The sequence below is a fragment of the Mustela lutreola genome, chromosome 1 (assembly GCF_030435805.1).
Source record: "Mustela lutreola isolate mMusLut2 chromosome 1, mMusLut2.pri, whole genome shotgun sequence".
NCBI classification, from domain to species: domain Eukaryota; kingdom Metazoa; phylum Chordata; class Mammalia; order Carnivora; family Mustelidae; genus Mustela; species Mustela lutreola.
In genome coordinates, this window is record NC_081290.1 from 5,324,325 (window position 1) to 5,341,547 (window position 17,223).

Genomic DNA, 17,223 nt, shown 5'->3' on the forward strand with positions numbered 1-17,223 from the left:
TTATTTATTTGAGAGAGAGAGAGCACGAGAGGGTAGAAGGTCAAAGGGAGAAGCAGACTCTCCACGGAGCTGGGAGCCTGATGTAGGATTCAGTCCAGCGACTCCGGGATCATGACTTCAGCAGAAGGCAGTTGCTTAACCAACTGAGCACCCAGGCACCCCAACAAGGTGATTCTAAAATTCATATGGAACAGCAAAGGATATGGGTTCAAAATAATTTTGAAAAAGAACAAAGTAGGAAGAGTCCTGCTACTGAATTTTAAGACTTACTATTAAGCTCCACTAATCAAGACCATATGGTACTGGAATGAAGGTAGACATATAGATCATGAAACAGAAGTCTGGAAGTAGAAACCTACATTCATAGTCAATTTCTTTTTGATAATTTTGCCAGTGTAACTCAATGGGGAAAGACTTTCATGTAAGGTACCTAATCTAAATGTATGGATCTAGAATACACACATTAAAAATTGCTTATAGTTAGCCATTTCATACAAATGAAGATCACAAGAGAGTAAACATTTACTAAAATATCTAAAGTTTAAAAGACTAATAATAACAAGTGCTGGCAAAGATGTGAGCTGAAATTCTCATATATTGCTGGTGGGAAAGCAAAGTAGTGGAGCCACTTTGGAAAACAGTCTAGCAGCTTCCAATAAAGTTAAATATGCATCTGCCTTATGACCCAGCAATCTCACTAGGTATTTACTCAAGAGAAACAAAATCATATGTTCCCACAAAGACTTGTGTGTGAATGTTGAAAACAGTTAGAGTCACAATAGTTGGAAACTGGAAACAACTCGAATGTCCGTCAACTGGCGAATGAATCACCTGTGGTGTATCCATACAATGGAATAGGAGTCAGCAACAATGAAAAATAAACCATTGATGCATTCAATAATACGATGAATTGTGTTATTAAAATCTTATCCAAAGTTAAAGTAGCCAGGCAAAAAGGCTGCATACTGTATAATTCCATTTATATGACGTTCTAGAAAAGGCAAAATTATAGGAACAGAACAGAGCTTGGGAACTGAATGTTTCTATCTCCCCCAAAATTCATGTGTTGAAAGTTTGCCCTTCAGTGTATTAGGAGGTGGGAACTTTGGGGGATAATTAGCATCAGATGGGTTTCTAAGGGGGGGCCCTCATGAATAGGATTACCTTTGAGAAACAATCCTTTCCTCCTTGGGCCTCTATGGTCAGATAGGAGTTAGCAGAGCAATTGAGGCTCAGCTCAACTTTGTTGGAGGCTCCCTGCATTCCATTGCTAAGAGCTCCCCGCCTAGTTTGACCTTCTAGGTCCTGCATTCCATTTCCCAGAGTTGAACATCCTGCTTTGGTCAGCATTACCTTGTGTTTTCTCTTCAGTTCTATTTTACTTCGTATTTTAGTTAATTTGTATGTGTGTATTTGTATGTATGTAGCCATGAATTACCTAAAGTCTATCTTCCTGTTCCACTCTTCTCCCTTTCTGAACCCAAACCCACTCAGATCAGCTAAACATCACTTTTCCTCAGACACTCCATCAACTGGCTCAACAAGTCATCCTGCATTTAAACGTGGATTAAGATTCCCTGCTCCAAATTAGGCTGACTGCGTCTAAAGCCATGTAACTTTGAGAAGCAGGTACCTGTGTAGCAAGAAAACCAAGTTTCAGAACCCCACTTCATATAGAGTCAGCGTGTGTGGTGATTAGAAGCGTGAACTCTTCGTCTGTTGAAGGGCCTCTTGGCTCTTTCCACAGTTTGGAAATTGTGGACATTGCTGCTATGAACTTTGGAGAAGGAAAGGAAAGATGAATTGGGAGAAACTGGAGGGGGACACGAACCATGAGAGACTGTGGACTTTGAGAAACAAACTGAGGGTTTTAGAGGGGACGGGGTTGGGGAAGGGGTGAGCTTGGTGGTGGGTATTAATGAGGGCAGGTATTGCATGGAGCCTGGGCTGTGGTATATAAACAACACATCTTGGAGCACTGAAAAAAAATAGTGTGAACTCTGCCTGGGTTTGAATTTTGGCTTGTCAGTAGCTGTATGGCCTTGAGCAAGTTACTTAACCCCTGTGTAACTAACAAATTCTACCTCTATAAAATGAGGGTTCTTAATGGATATCAAGATAATAGTACCTTTCTTAAGTGAAATGGTAATATTTCCTATTTGAAGATCTTAAATATTTATCTAGCTGCATTCTCAAAGAAGACCAAAATAAAACTAAAGAGTGACATGATTCCTGACCTCTAGAAGTAGAAATCTGAAAAAGGCTGGAATCCAGGATTTTTTTTTTTAAGATTTTATTTATTTATTTGACAGAGAGAGATCACAAGTAGGCAGAGAGGCAGAGAGAGAGAGAGGAGGAAGCAGGCTCCCTGCTGAGCAGAGAGCCTGGTGCGGGACTCGATCCCAGGACCCTGAGATCATGACCTGAGCCGAAGGCAGTGGCTTAACCCACTGAGCCACCCAGGCGCCCCGGAATCCAGGATTTTGATGGCATTTTATAATACCTTGTGTGTGCAATAAAGAAATAAACACTGAATTGTAGACAACAGAAAATATAGGATGAATAGGTTCTCTTTACTTCCATCCAAGAAATCTATTTAATAAAAATAAATAGAAAATAAAAAGAGAAAATGAAATCGGGAGCCAGATACAGCTTCAAACCTGGGTGTGTTGGAACGGGGCCCCTCATGTGTCAAGGGGACTGAGGGACAGTGGGAGAGTGGAGCTTAACCTACAAGGAGAGTCAGGCTGCATCCAGGGAAGAAAGAATGGAGATTTAAGGATCTTCTTCTTCTGTTTGTCAAACCCATGCAAAATTTTGTCAAAGGAAACATTGGAGATTTTAAGAATCAATATAATGGGACTATGAAAATAGTTTTTGTTGAGTTTGAAGATTTCTGGAAGAAATAATGATGAGTACACCAAGGAAAAGAGACTCTCATAGTCAAGCATTTTCTCACTGTGTTAATGTTAGGAACAGCTTCACTCACCCACTGCCACATAATTTAGATCTGTAAAAGGCAAGCATACAAATAAAAATCAGTATGATGAAATCCTACTTTTCATTGTGATGAGTCAGAGAATGTCTAAATTTTAGCAAATGCTCTGTTAAGAATGAGTTGCTCATAATTAAGTAAAATGTTGACTTAGGTTTATTGAAAAGCATTAGATTAATAAGAAACATTATAGAATCAGGTACCAGAGAGAAAGAAAATAAAAGTCTGCAAAAGATGTGAGTAAAAAGTATTTGTCAAAGCAAATGTATAAAAGAGAGAACATCTGAACACCAGCTTTTAAATGCTTTTCCTGAGTATTCTATGAATTTAAGTCTGGGGATCATTGAATGTTATTATTTTTTGCATATGACAGTAAATCTTATAAAAGAACTATTAAAAGTAGGAACCCATTTCTGTCAATACAGAGCTTTTACATGGAAGATATCAACTATGAGAGCCCTCTGTCTCATAAAGTTCCGTGGGTTTCTCAGGCAGGTTTCAAGTCTTTTATGGAAGTCTGCTTTTCTTATGGTATAAAATGATTGAAGTGAATTCCATCATTTCCTTCCTAACTCAAGCCACATGTTTAGACTTGAGATTTAAACTCATATTACCTTATTTTCTAGGAAAATTTAGCACTAAGCAATAGTACTATTGCTATTGCTATTATTTTAATAACACTATTAAAAGAAACCTATGTGATTTATTACTAAGTAACTATCCTCGAAGAAATTTCCTTTGTGATGAATGAGAATGCAAAGCCCAAGTATACAGGGTACCTTATTTTTCAAAAAGCCCAACTTGGCCCCATAAGCTGCTCTAGGGTTATTTTTACATATACTCTCATGCTTGCTTATGTGGGGATGTTCTTTTTCTTGGAAAGATTCATCCAAATACAAGACTAAAACCCAGAGCAGGTTCAGGAAGGAATACAGGTGTCCTTAGTACAGATATTGATATCACTTCATCCTTCTTCTAAGCACTGGAGCAGGTCGAGTTGAAGCAGCATTTCTTCTATAACAAAAACAAAAACAAGAGAGTCATGTTTAGAGACTTACTAGAAATTGGCTTTCCCTTAAAGTTGTCAAACAAGGAATATTGTACATACTGGCTTCCAATTGAGTTTATTGAGCTACTGAAATAAGTCAATCTCACCCATTTGAAAAGTAATAATAATGAAGAATGAATATTTGTCTTAAGAATTTCTCATAAATTTAAAATGGTCTCCATTTTGACTACCCATTAAAAGGAAACCCTTCTGTACAAATTGGAATCTGGAAACTCTTGTTATGCCTCACTTACTGTAATATTTTTATTAATTTTTGTGTCCATTTGGAATGAGGGTTCAAGCATACGACCGACTTATTCTTCTTCCAAACTCTGGGGAAAAAGAAACAAAAATGAAAGTAAAGCAGTGTTACATTTTAGTCAATCCTGTGCTTAAGGAGAACTGGGTATAAAAATATTCCTCGGTGAAGTGAAATTGGAGGTGGGCAGTTTAGGATCTGAAGTAGGTGATTTGTAGTGTGAGGTCTGAAGAAGGAGGGAAACATCTGCAGAAAAGTCGTGTATGAGCCAGTGGAGCTATAGATACGGTTTATAGAATCTCAAGTGTCAGGGGTTAATGCTCTGTTGACAGTCTCTCCATGAGTTGGAGGTGGACCAAATAAATGACCCCAAGGTTGGCTCACTTCGAAATCTATATCACAATGCCTTTGAAATGTATTTGTCCACTGAGCTTGGGAGAACGAAATAAATGCCATAAAACACTCTCTTAGAAAATTTTATTTGTAAAAAAATTCAATGAAATTCAATGTAGGAGAGTGATGTCTGCATTTTGTTGAACCTCTAGTTAGTGAGGCTGTCACTGCTTTAAGAGATTCAACAACAGCAAAAGCAGCAATAATAATTACTAGCTAATATCAATTGAGCCCTTGTAATGTGTCAGTCACTATACTCAGCAGATAGCATGAATTACCTCAAGTTCACACAAATCCTATGCTAGAGAACTATTAGTTCTTATATTCAGATGAGGAACCTGAGGCTTAGGGAGTTTAAATAACTTGTCTAAGACTATACAACAAATGCAATGGTAGAGCGGCATCCAAATGAATGTTTCCCACCATCAGATGGCCACTACTCTACATGGGCAGGATCTGAATGGTTATCAAATGCTGGGCAGTGTCAAATGTTTTCCATTTGCTGGAAGACATGAGGTTCCCAGGTGATAGCAAACTGGGACACTCAGCTCTCTCTTGGGGTGGACTTTGAACAAAGCAATTTCTTCACATTTACCTTAGTTAGGAAATAACAGATAGCAAGGATCCAGCCATCTAGCTTTGAAACTACTCTTGTAAATGAATCTTAGAGAGGTCCGAGGTCATAGGACTGTTGGCTTCTTGGGCAGAACCTTCTGATTTGGTTTTTGAGTTCATGATGGAAAATAGATTTCTGACCATCTGGATTTTTATCCCAATTGCTATGAATTTCTCATAATTTCCAGCTTTATTCCTATATCTGATTAAAATTCAGAAACACGGAAATTTGGGGAGAAGATATAAAATCAAATTCTTATCACTTCAAAATGATTGAAGTTGACAAAGAAGAAATTAGGGTGCAAGACTTCCTCAGGTTAAGAGGTGAGAGATGACTCATGGTAGAGGAAATGTAATTAAAAAAAGAGAGAACATAGGCAGTAACCTCTTTGCCATTGGCCACAGCAGCCTCTTTCAAGACATGTCTCCAAAGGCAGAGGAAATAAAAGCGAAAATAAACTTTTGGGACTTCATCAAGATCAAAAGCTTCTGCACAGCAAAGGAAACAGTCAACAAAACAAAGAGGCAACCCACAGAACGCAAGAAGATATTCACAAATGACACTACAGACAAAGGGCTGATATCCAAGATCTATACAGAACTGCTCAAACTCAACAAACATAAAACAGATAATCATGTCAAAAAATGGGCAGAAGATATGAACAGACAATTCTCCAAAGAAGACATACAAATGGCTGACAGACACATGAAAAAATGTTCATCATCATCAGCCATCAGGGAGATTCAAATAAAAATCACATTGAGATACCACCTTACACCAGTTAGAATGGCCAAAATTAAAAAGATGAGAAACAACAAGTGTTGGAGAGGATGTGGAGAAAAGGGAACCCTTTTATACTGTCGGTGGGAATGCAAGTTGGTGCAGCCACTTTGTAAAACAGTGTGGAGATTCCTTAAGAAATTAAAGGATGCAGTACATAAACAATGAATTCTGGAACACTGAAAAGAAATTAAAAAATAAATAAAAAATTTAAACATTAAAAATAGAGCTACCCTATGACCCTGCAATTGCACTACTGGGTATTTACCCCAAAGTACAGATATAGTGAAAAGAAAGGCCATCTGTACCCCAATGTTCATAGCAGCAATGACCACAGTCGCCAAACTGTGGAAAGAGCCAAGATGCTGCTCTTTAACAGATGAATGGATAAAGAAGATATGGTCCATAAATACAATGGAATATTATGCCTCCATCAGAAGGGATGAATACACAACTTTTATATCAACATGAACAAAGCTGGAGGAGATTATGCTGAGTGGAATAAGTCAAGCAGAGAGAGTCAATTATCATATGGTTTCACCTACTTGTGGAGCATAAGGAATAACACTGAGGACATGGGGAGATGGAGAGGAGAAGTGAGTTGGGGGAAATCAGAGGGGGAGATGAAGCATGAGAGACTGTGGACTCTGAGAAAGAAACTGAGGGTTTTGGAGGGGTGGGAGGTGGAGGGTTAGGTGAGCCTGGTGGTGAGTCTTAAGGAGCACATGTATTACGTGGAGCACTGGGTGTGGTGCATAAACAATGAATCTTGGAGCACTGAAAAAGTAAAGTTAAAAAGAGAAAGAGAGAGAGAGTCTCAGTTTTCTACACAGGCAGAGGAACTGCTCCCTAGTAGGTCATGGCTAGACTTGCCATCTCTAAGGGTTTTTTTTGTTGTTGTTTTTTTGTTTTTGTTTTTTTTTTCTTAAATTCAATAAGCCAACATATAGTACGTCATTAGCTTCGGATGTGGTGTTCAACAATTCGTCAGTTGCATATACCACCCAGTGCTCACTGACTTCTCTGAGTTTGAGGACAATAATTGTGGTTTAGTTAGAACCTTCATTGGTGAAGACATTAGTGAAAGTGTAATGCCTTTTTAATGAAAGATTTTCATACGTATTTTTAATATCCCATATTTCCTTTTTACAAGTTGAACCCAGCCAGTGCGAGAGACCCAAAGCACACAGCGAAGTGCGACAAACAAAAGTTGCTGCTCACAAACATTTCTAAAGTCTAAAGAAGTCCAAGGGAAGGGCTGCTAATGAAAATGAAGTCAGGAATACCCTGAGCAAGATGCTGCACCTAATACTTCAAGGTATTGTGGGAGCTTGGTTCATAAAGACAGATGGAAGAAGGAGAAACCAAAGTTCCAAGTAGTTAAACACAAAAGATCTATGAGCTCTATATAAAATATTAAATGTAGCAATCCAACATCGGTTGTACCTCTATTCTATGCCAGGTAAGGGATAAAGCTTTGGGAGTAGAGAAACAAATCTGATCCCTGTCTATAAAAAACTTATTTTCTGGTGGGAGTGAAAGAAAGAGAGAGAGAGAACCACAAACCTGATTATTTCAACATAGCAATGTATATTAATCCCAGCTAACTTTTACTGAACATCTACTGTATTTATTACTGTGCCAGACACTGTACTATGAGCTTCACATGAATGTGTAAATTCTCATTTGATGTGCTCTGGAAAATCCTAGGATAGAAGCATGAGCAGATTTCTCTAAATGTACTGAAAAGGAAGGGTCACAGAAAAGACACTTCAGTAAAAGAAAATACCTATTGAATTTCTTGCAGCCACTACTGTCCCCTTAGCCTAACTCTTTATGTTGATCTTAAAGCTAAAGGACAGTTCCATAAAAACAGACGTTCGGGCCAAGGACTGTTGTGAATACTTATTTTCTTGCTCTTTAAGTTCTGGGGAGCAAAGTGCCTGCTTTTGCAGTCACTTCGAATTTGGTGGAAAAGAAAAGAGGTTTGGTGGGGAAACACCTGGGTGGAGGCCTGGTTCTTTCTCTTTCCACTGGTACGCCTCAGGGCAGTCAGTGAACCTTCCTAAGCCTCCGTTTCTGCATCCGTAGAGGAGTGATAACAGTAGTCATAACTTAATAGGGCTCTTAAACGAATAAGATGAGTGAATGTGCATAAGGCACTTAGCTCAGGGCTGAGGCAAAACAGACATTTAACAAATATTACTGAGTCTCATTATTAGCTTGAGAGTTGTAAGCAACTCTCAAAGTAAATCACTTTGAGACTCTTGAATAAGAATACTATGCTGTATACCTGAAAGTAATGCAACATTGTACGTCAGTGATACTAAAAATATACTCTATGGCAACATTTGATCTGATTTTCATGGGGAGAAAAGAATCAGGTAACTTTTTCTCCTGCAACTTACATGACTTCTTTGTTTGGGCACCCATTCCCAGGAGGGAAGACCTGAAGCTTGTCAATGTGGTTGACCGGGACAAAGGCCGAAGTCTCTTGGATGCATTTACACTTTAAGTTTGTATTGTAGGCCTCCAGAACACCTGGAAACACAAGCAGTTATCTTAATCCCTTGGCATATAATGCATAACTTGAATTTAATTACTAATCTTTCATATGGTACATTTGAAGATTTAAAAATTTCAAGTCAACGCTTTCACCCAGATGCTTTTGGTTTGTGTATTTCTGCTTGTCTTGGCTTATTTTCAAACATTTTCTACCAAAACTTTAAACAAAAAATAAAATAAAATCAGCTTTCTAAAAACCCAATACCTATTGAAATTTGCGATAGTGTTATATTGGTGCTCAGGCGATTGTCTGTATAATAAAATTTGAGAACCACCACTCTGGGGACTTACAACTCTGTTATAATTAATACAGTGTTAAGTCAACTGATCTTCGCTCCAAACACATAAAAACCAAAGATATGAATTCCTTACAGTGTCCCCCGAGCAATAATAAGCTGTAACAGGATGGGTCTTATCATGCTCAAATCACCTCCTCCCTTGTCTCTCCAAAGAAATACGATGGAAGAGAGCTTTTGTTTTTGTGTAATATGTTGGTCCTCTGTATCAGTTGCAAATCATTACCCACCAAAGGCCAATAATTAAAATTCAAGACTATTTTTATTCAACAACACCAGTGATTTGTACTAAATACTTTTATAAGTAATCTGTTTCATGTATTTTAATGAATTCTACCTTCTTTAAATCCAGTGTCTACCACCATGTTTGACAAGCATTTGAAAGAAAAGGGATCTGGCTATCAAGGCATTTACAATTTGGTGGAGGAAACCCATGAACAAAGACTAAAATGTCACAGAATGTTGTATTTCACACCCAAGATCCAAACTGCATGATGAGAACAGAGGACCTTGGCAGGGCGATGGGAAAGCTTTATGGAGGAAGAGAGAGGTGAAGGTCTTGAAGAATAAAAATAGCACGTGAAGAAAATAACTGGAAAACAATTCCTTGCACTTTAAAAACAAAATTTGTTTTTTACACCTGTGCAGAGCATATCATTCGGCACATGCTTCGGCTTTCTTCAGCTGTATAAAAACTTATCACTTCAACTAGGTATTTATCTACTTATACAAACATAGGCTTCCCATTTGGACTTGGAAGTCTGCTTCTTTGCAGAAAGCATGTACTTCAGTCTGTGTGTTGTGCTTCCAATTGTTCACGTCAGAGCTAGCCGTATAAAATTATGCCAAACATTCCCTGTAGGAGACCAACCTGTTTAAACCTCTTTAAACCTATAAAAGGTTTAGTCAGAAGGGGTAGAATTGAAAGGCGGAGGAAAGAAGATGTACACGGGAAGAGTTAGTTACTAGAGCTAAGTCTGAAAAGGACCAGGAATAGACAAACCAAATAGAAGCCACATGGACGCAGGACTTCAGTATCTCCATCTGTGGTTAAGAATCTTAACGACATACCTGCTTCTAGCCTCTAAGAGTTAAATCTCTAAGCACCTTACTTTTAGAAATTTAGGAGCAGTTGAGTAGTCCCCCCCACCCCCGACCAGTCCTATCGCTCCCCATATTCTAATTGCAAAGAAAGAAACAGCTGAAGACTATTTCTGCACAAAGCACAGTAACAAAGTATGTGAAAGTTCTCACCATGGACAGGAGGGAGGCTGCAGACCAGTAGCATGAACAGCAGAGATCCCAGGGTGAACCTCATTCTGCCTCAAGGTGGAGTTCAGACTTCAGCTCTGGGTCTGAACTGTGGGTTCTGAGCACAGAGACTCCTATTTATTTATGCCAGTGAGAGCCCTCCCACTGTCTTTGTCTCCAATAGGTCAGCTGTGTCATCATTTTTAAAAGTCCCCAAATACTGCTGAGCTTGCTTTTTTTGAACTCCCCTTGCAAATTTTACGAATCGGCTTCAGAGCACTATAACTATAATGAAATATTTCTTGAAAATGCAGACTGTAACTGGTAGGGATACTGCAGAAATTTGGGGTGGAGAGAAAGGGAAAAGACATCAGACTGGTGGTTCCACAGCATTGTCTTTAGGATCGCTATCTGGGAACATGGCTTCGATTGCTTCTCTTAGTGGAGGGTCAGCAGGCTTCTCAATGACATTGAATACTGCTCCTGGAAATGAGGGACCCTGTCGAGCACACCCTTGTGCCCTGTAAGAGAGGCTATCTAGCCTTTGGCAGGTGCTCAGTAAGTATCTTCCCATGCTGACTAGGTTACTGTTTTCCTATCAGAATTTCACACCTTTTATTTTATTATCTGAAATCTGTAATTATGTATGTAATTTGGCCATTATGGAAATCTGGGAAGGAGCAAGTGTGTGTCCCCTCACTGGTGTGCCTGTGTCTTGATGAAGAAAGGGGGCAACAGCTTGGAGGAAGAGGGTCTTTCCGTCTCTGGGATACAGGTTCTTGAGCTTGAAAGCCAGGTGTTAGTGGAGGGTGTCATGAAATTTCATCAGACGCCAAAGAGAATATCACAGTTTGCTTAACAAAGCATATGGGCAGTTTGGTTTTGATCCTGCAAAATAGACCGTGGGGACAATGAGCCCATAGCCTTAGCTCCCTTGCTAGGAGCTCTCTGATTGGAAAGAAAGAAAGAAAGAAGAGGAAGGAAGGAGGAAAGGAAGGAAGGAAAGAAGGAAGGAAGGAGAGAAGGGGACGTGGGTAATGGAGGTCTGGCCTGGACTACCACTGGGATGTCCTAGGAGTGTACAGGTGTGGATTTAGGAAACCAGACCCACTGAACCACTGAAAAATCAGAAGTTTGGGCTTCCTGGTGTGGCTTCCTAAACAATTTGATTTTTGCTACTCACTTAGCATTGTAGATGTTTAGCGTTTCAGATGCTCTGTGGTGTATGGGGTGGGGGTTGTGGTGATGTCACACAGCCTTACAATAAGCAGTTCTCTTGGCCTCAATGACTGTAGTGACGGAAAACTCATCAGTGTTGAGGCAGTCTATCCCAATGTTTGCACCACACCAATCTAGTTAGAAAGTTCTCCAGATGCATTTGTGAAAGCTACTTCCTTAATAGTTCAGTCGGTTTCTCCTACTTTAACCCCTTATCACCATATGAAAACAATTCTAAATGCTCTTTCATATGATAGCACCCCAAATATTTGAAGACACAGTGAGTGCTAGTTGGGTCCCTCAGGAAGCAGATGCTGAAATGATGTTAGAGTAAAAGAAACTTCTTTTCGGAGTGACTCCTGTCATAGATAAAATAGGGGAGGAGCACAGGTGGGCAGGGAGAGCCTCAGCCTGCAGTGCTGATCCCACAAAGTCTGTGACAACCTAATGGGGATATCCTGAGAAAAGACTATTACAAGAGCCCCCAAATGGGCAGAAATATCCAGGCCCTACCACCCCTGCCCTGCTCAGTCATTGCGACTTCTCTGGAACAGAATGGTGTCTGGTAGAATGTGCAAACAGATCCCGGGGACGTTAACAGCTGGAGGCTGTCAGCTAACTATATTTCTCAAGGCTGGCCAGCATGTTATTTCTTTAAGGGCGATCTGAGCAGTGGAACTCCGTGGTTCTCTCGTTAGAGGTTAAAAGCACGAACTATGGAGTCTCCCAGTCACTGACTTTGGACAGGTCATTTAATTTATCTGTGCCTTAGATTTACCAGTTTTCACATGGGGATGACACTAACTTTAGAGAATTGTTTGGAGAATGAAATCATACAATACATGTAGAGTTCTTGGTAGAGTGCCTGACACATATAATATATTCAAGAGATAACCTGCCTGTTTGTCCATTCATCCATCTGTCCATCTAACTATCCATCTGCCCATCCATCATCAACAAGGTCTTAATTAATTTCCACTCTAAAACCCACATGTACACATCTCAAAGGTAAATATCTCTAAGTCCTTTAACTTATAATGCACGTTGAAGTTCTCTCAACTTCTTCTTTCCATTACTTATCTTCAAAAAGAGAAACCACTATATGGTTTATCTTTTTGAAATCTGTTGGGTCTTTTTCATTGTTTCTCCTAAGTCATGACTGCTTCCTTTTTGCCCTCCCATACTTTTGCTGACTCACACACACATACACACAAACTCATGCACACACACACATCTAAACACCGTAGTACCCCAAGTAAGGCTTTGCCAATGCCAACTAGAGGAAGCCCATTACCTCTTTTGTCCTAGGGACTATTTTTCTATTGATGTATTCCTAGATTGGATAACATTATTCTGGTCAATTATATTTAGTACGTAAGCAATGAAATTTGTTTCTTTTGAAAATGGCCAATTTCTATGTTTCATTCATTGCATCATGTGCGATTTGAACTTGGGAACCAAGTGTAGCAGTTTTACATTTGCCTCTGCTATATGTACTGTATATTTCCTTGTTAGAGCAAAACTGAGTGACGCTGATGACAACAGGAAGAGCATAGTGGCAGAGGTACCCGAAAGAGGACTCCGAGTAAATATAGGAAATTCATCCATTGGCTCTTGCTAAACATAGGACCACTGAGTCAAGGAGCTAATTCCAGAGCAATTCTAAAGTTTGCTTTTGGCCCTTTTAATGCCCTAAATTCTGGATTTGCTTATCCTGACGAAAGGAGTCTTAACCCTGCCATCCCCAAGGTAGAATTGGAGGTTGGGCAGCTCTCTGGTAGCTAGAAGTTTCAAGTATGACTCCCCATGATCTCTTTTATAGCGGGGGTAAAAACTGCAAAGAGTCTGATTTCAAGAAAAAAAAAAAAAATGAATGGATGGATTTAGGGCCCAAGCTGATTTTATTTTTAAAATAACTCTTACAGATAACTTTGTTTAAAAACATAAAAACACATGGGGTGCCTGGCTGGCTTAGTTGGTTTAGTGTGTGCCTTTGGCTCAGGTTATGATCCCAGGGTCCTGGGATGAGCCCCCAGCAGCGGGGCTCCTTCAGGGAGCCTGCCTCCCCTGCTCCCTGCCCCCATCTCCTTCTGCCCTTCATCCTCCCCCTTCCCTCTGCTCCCTCCCTCGCCCCACCATGTGTGTTCTCTTTCTCTCAAATAAATAAATAAAATCTTTAAAAAATATGAAAACACACAACTTGATTTATAACCTGATTTTTAGGATCAGATATATAAAAACAGGAAAAATGAGAAAATTATGGGGAGGGTTTTTCCCTGTGACTTTGGAAATAGACCAGGTTTTCTCCCCACATTCCAAGAAAAACTATTTTTGAGCACCTCAGTACTCATGGTGCACGGACTAGCACCATCAGCTTCATCTGAGAGGTTGTTGAAAACGCAGGATCTCAAGTCATTTTAGGAAGATTCCTAGGTGACTTAAATGCACCTTAAAGTCTGAGAACCACTGGTAGCAGAACATGAACCACATGCATATTCAAAATTGTCTTCAGAGAAATGTTTGCCCAAGTCATCTGCATAAGGTATGATGCACAGATCCCTTAGTCAGCGTGTACAAGAGAAACGTGCCCACTGGCAGCTCGATGCAGAGGGACATCAATGGAAAGATGTTCTCTCTCAAGATATCAAAAGTGAAATGTCACTCAAACAGAGAGGTGGCCAAACTGGCCAAAGTATCTACTGATCCAGCTAGCCGATAGGTATTGAACGGAGGACCTATCATAGAGTTAAAAATGATCAAAGGATAAGATTCTTATATTTTTAAGTAGTTCATAATAAAACAGAAGGTAAGACAAAGGTCACTTTGACCAAATTGAGAACATTTTCTGTTATGCCATTTAAAAAGCAACTCAAGTAGAAAATAGACTTACTGCATTCCATTAACAAATGTTCCAACCTGCTGAAAATCTGTATCTACTTGCTTCCAATAGATTGCTGGCAGGTAAGAGCTCAGGTTCTAAAACCAGACCATCTAGGTTTATATCCCCCTCCAGCAATTATTTGCCCTGTTATGGTCCTCAAGAGCTCGGCTCCTCATGTATTAGTAGCATTAATTACTATAATACCTTCTTAGAGAGTTCTATAGGGAACCCAGTGCCAGGAAAGTGCTCTGCACTCCCAGTGTTTGGGCAAATGGCAAACACTCAATAAATGTTAGATTTTTTTTTTTTTAACTTTTGTGAAAACACAAAAATGTATTAGTTTTTCATTTTTTCTATTTTATTTAATTTTTATTTAATTTTATTTTATTGTGCTAAGAATACAACATGAGATCTACCCTCTTAACAAATTTTTACGTGTCCCATACAGTACTTTTGACTCTAAGTATAGTGTTGTACAGTGGGTCTCTGGATCTTACTCATCTTTTTAAAGAAGCAACTTTGGCTTAGTTTGTAAGTCAAGCTCTTGACATGAGTTAAAATGTTATTTAGGCTTGCACTGGACATTTATGATTCCTTGAGTTTAAAGGTCCTCTGGTCAAAAAGCTGTTCCTCTTTGAGACTGATCACCCTCGCTTTATTTTTATCCACTTTCAACAAAAATGTTGATCTAACTTCCCTAAGGAGATACCCATGGAGGTTTGTATTAGTTACAAATTTACTGAAGTGTTACAAAGAGGGTGTCTTACCTTTTGCCATCAGTTTAATCACAACTGAATTGCTTGAAAAAGTCTGTGGTTCGCATGGTTTTAAGACCCATATCTGCAGAAAAAGTATTTTTCCAAGGTAGTTAAATTTACATTGCAAGTTTTGTTCAAGTTCAACTCAAAAATAGTGAATCCCGGATGAAGCTAAAATGTGCCCCAAACTCCTTTCCTATTTGGTAAGAAAACAAAAAACAGCGCCCCCCGCCCCCAACCCAGAACGCCTTTCCTACCTATTAGGACGGCGATTTGCCAGAAGACTGCTAGGTGGCCCGCGTGATTTAGGGAAACGGCCTGCAGGAAGGGGGAGACCTGGCCTCCGGTGGAGACTGCAGTGCTCAGAGCAGGGCTGCGTCGCATGATCATTTCAACGTTCAAGTCATTTCCTTGATTTGGTTTATTGGTTTTTTACGATATATTTGGAGTTTTGAGATTTTTTGATTAGGCTTACATGTTAATCAGAGAGAAGAAAAACCCCTAAAAATCTGAAATAACCTAACAAATTCTGGGCCAAATCCAAATTCCTGGCCCCAAGGTTGCAAAATCAGATGCATCAGTTCCCTGGCAGGCAAGCCCATCTGGCCTCCACAGAGCTGGGTGTGAACCTTCTACCATCAGAAGGTTTTCAGAAAGCAGTGAGACTACCACATACCCATGCCGAAGCCTAGTCCGATTTTCCAGCCTTTCGAAGCACAGCACTGTGAACATTAACAAACAGTCGCCTTGTTTCTTCCACTCGAATTCCGTAATATACATATTATTTCATCACTTGCTTTTGTCACTGAGCAGATCTTTATGTTATATCCCTGCTTGGAGCCCTGCATATTAGCAATAAAAGTCAGCGCTCGAATTTTCCAGCAAGAGCACCCCTGTTTACCTTTGACAGTTTTTGGCATATCACTCCATTCTTTTTTAACCTCTGACCCTCAGACCTTAGGTGCCCCCACGCAGTCCTCTTGGCCTCACATTGCTTTGCCGACGTCTTCCCTTTGTCCAACCAGACCTTCCTTAAGCTCCTCTTCTCGTTGGATGCCCTCTCCCTCCACAAGCACGTCTTTTCCCTGCTTCAGATTTAGAGGGAAGTCCACTCACATCGGTGTCTATCCAACAGCCTACTGGTCATTTCTTCATTGAGGCCTCTTAGGTCTCTTCAACCCATCATATTCAAAACTGAACTTAGTTTCTCCAAAATCTGCTCCACCTGCAGCATCCCCAGTCTCAGTGAAAGAGCTCATCACCCGTCCCATTGCTCAGAAGCCAGTAAGTCATCCTTCCTTTATTTCCCTTAATCGTGTTCTCCAGGAGCTGCCACTTGTGTATGTTAAAGTGCCTTGGCTTTGTCCACTGTTCTTCACTCTCACGGCTCCCTCCTGTGCTACGCCACCATCGCCGGTGGTCGGACCATGGCAGGGGGAGCTGCCCGCCGCTCGCTTCCCGTCGCTGCTTCCATCTGTTCTCACGCCGCAGCAGGTCAGTCATCTTCTCAGAGCATAAACCTGATCATCTCATTGGTCTGCTCCCAAAGCTTCTCATTGTCCTTATGCGGCTAAGTCCTTACTGAGATCCTGGCCTTCACTTCAGTTTTATCTTTCCTTACTCCCTTGCTCCCCACTCAACTTTTCAGGTTGATTTGAGGAAGCTGTGCGATCACCCTGCCTTCCATAGGGGTCTGAAGTCCACAGGTTTAACATCTTCGGTAGAGACTCCAATTTTGTGTTCTAAATTAATATTCCCTTCCTCACTGGCAGCATCTGAATGTTTTAAATGTTTTCCTCTAGTTCTACTACAATAGCTTTATTTCAATTTATTCTCAATAAATCGAAACAGATGGACTAGAAATGGAACATGGATATTTTTGAAGCTTAGAATTGGGCACTTAGAATTCTACTTCTAAGTAGAACATGTTTTTGTGGACTCCCAACTTTTTGGTATATAATGAAGAAAAATTTCCCCAATACCCTTGACTCTACTATATTGATGATTGTTTTCCTGCCGTCTAGGACATCTTTCACTTAGCGTAATACCCTCTAGGTCCATCCATGTTGTTGCAAATTGCAAAAATCTCATTTTTTTAATGGCTGTGTAATATTCCATTGTGTGTGTGTGTGTGTGTGTGCATGTGTACCTTCTTTATCGATC

General features: G+C 40.0%; 1 protein-coding gene across 1 annotated transcript; it reads right to left on the minus strand.

The window, feature by feature from the left end:
• Nucleotides 1-3,128: 3,128 nt before the first annotated feature.
• On the minus strand, nucleotides 3,129-10,346 carry CXCL13 (C-X-C motif chemokine ligand 13). The gene is made up of 4 exons (XM_059157889.1): nucleotides 10,207-10,346; nucleotides 8,500-8,632; nucleotides 4,298-4,375; nucleotides 3,129-4,009 (listed from the first exon to the last, which is right to left on the minus strand). The coding sequence occupies exons 1-4, from the start codon at nucleotides 10,268-10,270 to the stop codon at nucleotides 3,955-3,957; spliced, it is 330 nt and encodes a 109-aa protein (XP_059013872.1). The 5' UTR covers nucleotides 10,271-10,346; the 3' UTR covers nucleotides 3,129-3,954.
• Between the last annotated feature and the right edge of the window lie 6,877 nt (nucleotides 10,347-17,223).